Source organism: Penaeus japonicus, unplaced genomic scaffold (genome assembly GCF_977035675.1).
Source record: "Penaeus japonicus unplaced genomic scaffold, GWHDUDI00000001_assembly GWHDUDI00000024, whole genome shotgun sequence".
Classification (NCBI taxonomy): domain Eukaryota; kingdom Metazoa; phylum Arthropoda; class Malacostraca; order Decapoda; family Penaeidae; genus Penaeus; species Penaeus japonicus.
This window is the reverse complement of record NW_028234426.1, coordinates 34394663-34401451: the sequence shown is the minus strand read 5'-3', so window position 1 is coordinate 34401451 and position 6789 is coordinate 34394663. Positions and strand designations below refer to the sequence as shown.

Sequence of the window (6789 nt, the reverse complement as noted above, 5' to 3'; positions counted from 1 at the left end):
ACATGAGTAGAAGTGCTAATGAAATTCAGACCAACATAGATCAGGTTCAAGATGCACTTAATAGGTTAGAAATTTGTCATGACAATTTAATTACGTTGTATGAGCGAGAGGGGGATTTTGAGATTGTTATTGATGAAGAACTCAGTTATAACAAAATCAAAGAGAGAGCTTTGAATCAGATTGATGTAGCCAAAGGATGGCTGATAACAGATATGGTACCAGTGAATGAGAAGAGTGAAAGAAACAGCATGAAGTCAAGCAGAAGTATGTCATCAAGAAAATCGAGTTTCAGTATGAAAATTGCTGCTGCTAATGCTGCTGCCAAGAGAGCGTCTCTTGAAGCCAAAGCTAGGGCACAAGAAGATATATTCAAGAAGATCATCAAGATGAAGCAGCTTGAAGTTGAGGTAGCAAAGGAGGAACTAGAAGCCGAGATAGCTGCGGCTACTGCTGAAGAGGAAATGTATCGACGATTTGAAGAGGAAGAAACCTCAGTCGTGCATAGAGCCTCGCAGGAAGGTCAGAAGCTTTCGGAAGTAAAGTTTCCTCCAGTGATAAAACAAGAACATGAAGAACCTGAAACTCAACAAGTACAATCACTGCTTAATCCAAATGCTGAACCATGGACACAAACTCATTCACTTCCAACAACATTAGGTCATATCAATAACAATAAGCCACTGCAGAATAATGTAACAACTAATCAACAGCTAATTGAAATCTTGCAGCTGCCTAAAGTAGAGCTAAGTAGCTTTGATGGTGATCCATTAAAGTATTGGCAGTTTGTAAAGACTTTTCAGGAGTGTGTTGGAGTCACCTCTGTAGGTGCTAGGGCAAAACTAACCAGACTTTTGCAGAGTTGCACGGGACGTGCTGCAAAAGCAGTGGCATGTTGTAATCTGATGAACCCAGAAGAGGGGTATAAAAAAGCTCTTGATATCCTCCAGCAACGTTTTGGAAATGAGTTGTATATAAAAGAAGCTTGGTTAAGAAAGGTTTCTGATGGACCTAACCTGAAAGCATCTGATAAACTCATGCTATCCAATTTAGCCGATGATACTAGAAACTGTGTTGAAACTCTCAAGGCACTGGGACACGATCCTGATATAATGTCAGACAAAGTCACTGAAGTTGTGAAAAGATTACCTTTCCATCTCCAAAATCGCTGGAGAACAGAAGCTATTAAGTACACAGAGAGAAATAAGAGATATCCAGGATTTACACCATTGGCAGAGTTCCTAGAACGAGCTTCATTAGAAGTGAATGACCCATTATTCCAATCTTTGGATAAAGGGTTGAAGCAAAACAAAGAAAGGCGAACAACAAAAGGAACAAGTTTCAATGTGAGATTGGATGAGGAAGTATTAACTAAACCAGCAGTTGATAAGCGAAACACTGAAGTGTCTAATAAAAATGCTGCAAGTTGCTCTATGTGCAAAGGAAAACACTGGTTGCATGAATGTAGCCAGTTTATAAAGTTGACTAAAGAGAAGAGACTGATGGAAGTAAGAAAAGCAAAATTGTGCTTCAACTGTCTCCGGTCAAACCATAGAGTAACAACATGCAGAAAAGCCACAGTCTGTGAAGTAGACAATTGTGGTATGTGGCATCATAAATTGCTACATGATGCATTTAACAAAGAAGATGCATCTGAAAAAGCTGGCAAAGTTAGTACTCAACCAAAAGTTAGCACAAAGAGTTGTGCCTGTAATCCATCTAAAGATTCCAAGATTGCATTGCCTATTGTAAAAGTAAAGGTAGGTAGTTTAGGAATGGATAACCATATTTCAACTCTGGCATTACTGGACCCAGGAAGCAATAGCACATTCTGTACAAAAGCATTAATTGATAAATTGGGCATTTCAGGAAAATCAGTGACACTGAATATGACCACATTAAATAAAGTTGAAGATACTGAGGTTGAAGAGATAACCTTGGAAATGGTTACAGGTGGTCGAAAGAAACAAACGATAGTCCTGGAGAAAGTGTATGCACTGAAAGATTTTCCTCCAAGCTTGCAATGTGGTGTAACTTCACAAGTTGATGTAAAAAAATGGAGACACCTAGAAAGTTTAGAGCTACCAAATGTTAATGCAGAAGTAGTCAGCATAGTTATTGGCCAAGATTATCCACACTTGCTAAAACCTCAAGAAGTAAGGTCAGGAAAAGATAATGAGCCATATGCAATAAGAACTGTGCTAGGTTGGGCAATTAATGGGCCTGTAGGAGATGATCCACACAGCAAGGAAGTATTTAATAACTTAATTCATACCATCCCAACATCAGAAAGTAGTCTGTCAATACAAGTTGAAAAATTTTGGGCTATTGACGGGTGTGAAGATCTGAACAAGAATACCAGTTGTATGTCCAAGGATGACAAGGAAGTACTTAGCCTCTGGGATAAGTCGGTAGTGAAAATCAATGGACATTTTCAGTTACCTATCCCATTTAAGCGTAATCCACCTGAGTTATGCAATAATAGAAGCATGGTGGATAAGCGTCAAGAGTCTTTGAAGAAGAGGTTAATAAAAAATCCAGCCTTGTTAGATGAGTATAACAAGGAAATTATGAAGCTGGTTACAAAAGGGCAAGCTGAAGTTGTGCCCGATGAAGAAATCAATGCCTTTCCTGGACTTACATGGTATTTACCAATTTTCAATGTAAAAAATGAAAAGAAGCCTGAAAAGTTTCGACTGGTATTTGATTGTGCAGCAGAATTTATGGGGACATCTCTCAACAAACATGTTCTACAAGGCCCTGATTTGACAAATAAGCTGTTTGGAATACTTCAAAGATTCAGAAAGGAGAAAGTGGCAATAATGAGTGATATTGAAGCCATGTATTATCAAGTGAAAGTCACACCATCACACAGAAATGCTCTCCGATTCCTTTGGTGGACAGACGGAGATTTGTCTAAAGACCCAGAGATCTACAGGATGACAGTACATCCATTTGGAGGAATTTGGAGCCCAAGTTGTGCAACATATGCTCTCCTACACACAGCTAATGACCAAAAGGATAATTTTGATGAAAGAACATTCGAGATCGTTCATAAGAATTTTTATGTAGATGACTTGCTTACATCCACAGAAACAGAAGAAGAGGCAGTGAACCTTAGAAGAAGCATAGCCAGTATGTTGAAGACTGGAGGGTTCAAGCTTACAAAGTGGACAAGTAACAGTAAGCGTGTGCTACAAGATATACCATCAGATGAACAAGCCAAGAATGTTAAGAGTCTTGATTTGGACGAAGACTCTTTACCTGTGGAACATGCTTTAGGACTGGAATGGAATACTATTAATGATACACTAGCAATAAGAATTCAAGAGAAATGCAGACCTCAAACGAAGAGGGGATTGCTAAGTATCCTAAGTTCAGTGTATGATCCCTTGGGGTTAGTAAGTCCTTTCATACTTATTGGTAAGATTTTTCAAGATGAATGTCGATTACAGAAAGGCTGGGATGATCATCTCTCTGAAGAGGGCATGAAGAGATGGACCAGGTGGTTATTGGATATGGAACATCTGAAAGACATCAACATCGAACGATGTTTTAAACCTCCTGGTTTCAATGAAGTCACTTATCAAATCCATCATTTCTCTGATGCATCTGAATATGCTTATGGCACTGTGAGTTTTTTAAGGTTAGTTGACAGAAATAAAAACATTCACTGTGCTTTCCTTGCAGCCAAGTCAAGACTTGCCCCTATGAAGTCTACAACAACACCAAGACTTGAATTAGCAGCAGCTACTACAGCTGTGAAGATTGATGAAGCTTTGCATCAAGAGCTTGGCTTGGAATTGATAGAATCAACCTTTTGGACAGATAGCATGATTGTTATACAATATATCAAGAACAAATCCAAAAGGTTTAAAACTTTCGTTGCTAATCGTGTGGCATACATTCAGGGAAGCACAGATATTAAGCAATGGAGGTATATTCCTTCTAAAGAAAATCCAGCAGATGATGTATCACGTGGACTTCATGGTGAACAAATGAAGAGAAACCAACGATGGCTACAGGGGCCGGAATTTCTTTGGAAACCAGAAGAAGAATGGATACCACATTCAGATGAGAGCATAGACTTTCTGGTTGATGATAAAAAAGTTAAGAAAGTACCAAAGTCTATTGCTGCAGTCAGTCAGGTTGCTGAAGATGTCACGGACAAGTTTCTCGTGAGCTTCTCAAGCTGGTTCCGCTTGAAGAAAGCTGTGGCATGGATGCGGCGATTTGGTCAGTGGTTGAAACAAGGTAAACCAACTACAGGACTCAAGTATCCTATTACACCAAGTGAGATATGTGAAGCTGAGAAGGTTATCATATACTATGTGCAGAAGGAGTATTATGCTGAAGAAATTGAAACTCTTAAAAAGGGTAGTGGACACATTCCAAAGTCAAGTACAATATACAAGCTTGACCCATTCCTAGATAATACATCAAGTCTGAGAGTAGGTGGAAGGTTACATCAGGCACCAGTCTCTGAAGAGACAAGACATCCAGTCATAGTTCCACGACAACATGAGATTGCCAAGTTAATTGCAAAAGAGTCACATGAAACGACAGGACACTCAGGTCGTGAATATACTATGGCAAAGATCAGACAAGTGTATTGGATTCCTAGAGCTCGCCCTTTAGTTAAAGAAATGATCAAAAAGTGTGTTATTTGTAACAGATACAGAGGTGTAGCTAGGACTCAAAAGATGGGAGATCTACCCGAGGATAGATTAACACCTGGAAAACCTGCTTTCACATATGTTGGAATAGACTGTTTTGGTCCTTTTTTGGTTAAAAGGGGCCGGTCAAAAGAAAAGAGGTATGGTTGCATTTTTACATGCTTAGTAACTAGAGCAATACATCTAGAAAAGTTGAACTCTTTGGAAACTAACTCTTTCATTAATGGTTTAGTAAGATTCATGTCAAGGTGAGGAGTACCTGAAAAGATAAGATCTGATAATGGTACCAATTTTCTTGGAGCACATCGGAAGTTTAAAGAGGCAGAATCTGACTTGCAAAGATCTTTCACACTTCAGAATAAGCTACAGATGAAAAACATCAAGTAAGAGTTCAATCCACCACATGCTTCACATATGGGGGGCGTTTGGGAAAGGCCTATTAGAACAGTCAGAAATGTGATGAATATTCTAATTAAGAACCATTTAATTGATGATGAAAAGCTTGAGACTATCTTTTGTGAGGCTGAATCTATCGTTAATAACAGACCGCTTACACCCATTTCAGACGACCCTGATGACTTAGAACCATTGACTCCTAATCATTTACTCTTACTCAGACCAAGCTGCAACATTCCACTGACTAAGACATGTAAGACAGATTATTATAGTAAAAGGTGGAGACATGTGCAGTATATTGCAGATCAGTTTTGGAGAAGATGGATTAAGGAATATCTTCCATCACTTCAGATTCGTTCTAAATGGTTGAAAATTACAGCTAACATAAAAGTTGGCGATCTTGTAATAATCATGGACCTACCTCAACCTAGGCATAGCTGGCCACTTGCTCGTGTCATCGAAGTATTCAAAGGAAAAGATGACCTTGTCCGTAGTGTAAGATTAAGGACAGCTACTAGTGAACTAGTCAGACCAATATCAAAGTTGTGTGTGCTTGAAGGAGTCAAGGATGACATCAAGCTGTGATTTAAGAATAGTGAATTTGTTCATACATGTCTACACCAAAGTACATTTTGTTTATAAATGTTATTTGTATAACATTTAAGGGGCCGGAATGTTGTAGACATGACATGATATTTGCATGTACATGTACGTATAAATTAGATTTATAATAGTTTACCCTTAAATACCTCATTACGTTTTCTTTGCATGTTCTCTGAATGATGAGGGAGACTATTTTATCTGTTATTCTACGATTTTAATTTCTGAAGTACAGAAAAGACTTGTTTAGTTTATGATGAAATCATATTTTGTAAATCTTTTTATAGCATTTATAAAGGACACTACAACGTGTAAACATATGTCGATATTACTTTGTTTTACGTTCGTAGAAGGAGGGAACCAGCCATGATTGTTTACGTACGTCTCATGGACCGTACTCTCCCTGATTATTTGACCTGCAAATTTAGAGAAGCTATGACGCCAAAAAATGTAAGTTAGAATGATGTTTAAATGTATTAAGAAGCAATTGAAGTAATATAAGTTTCTATACAAGTTAAAGATGATGTGATATTAGCCAAAAGAGACTAGGAGTTTTTTGTTTGTTCGATTTCAGTTCGTACGAGTGGAGTGAGGGGAAGAGTAGAATGAAATGAGGGGATGAGTGGTATGAGAGTAGAAGTAGAAATGGGGAACAGAGAAAACACCAAAGTAGAAAGTAAAGATGCTACAGTAACAACAAGCACACCGTGTAGACCCCGTTATATAAGAGCAGTCCAAACAACCAAAGTCAACGACACCAAGACTGGCACCACGTGCTCCCCAAGAGGCCACATGAAGGGTGGTCATTGTATGTTCCATCTAGACCCAATAAATCCACTCCGTGACGGAATTGGCGTAGTTTTCTTCAACCAACCATCATTGAAGGAAGACCAGATTACTTCTATCTTGTCGTGGCATGATTGTCCGCGACATATATATATATGTATGTAAATGTATATGTATATATATATATATATATATATATATATATATATATATATATATACATACACACATATATATGTGTGTGTGTGAGAGAGAGAGTGAGAGAGTGCTTGCATGTGTGTGTGTTTGTGTGTGTGCGTGTGCGTGTGCGTGTGCGTGTGCGTGTGTATGTGTA

At 38.4% G+C, this 6789-nt stretch overlaps 1 protein-coding gene across 1 annotated transcript in view; it reads left to right on the top strand.

The window, feature by feature from the left end:
- The window catches only part of LOC147469124 (uncharacterized), a 7383-nt gene extending 864 nt beyond the window's left edge, over window positions 1–6519 (top strand). The window contains exons 2-3 of the mRNA XM_086551173.1: window positions 1–6119; window positions 6244–6519. The exon at window positions 1–6119 is cut by the window's left edge and continues 219 nt beyond it. Of these exons, the coding sequence (XP_086407299.1) occupies window positions 1–4925 (4925 nt within the window). The 3' untranslated portion in view covers window positions 4926–6119; window positions 6244–6519. The remainder of the gene's footprint in view (window positions 6120–6243) is intronic.
- The last annotated feature ends 270 nt before the right edge of the window (window positions 6520–6789 follow it).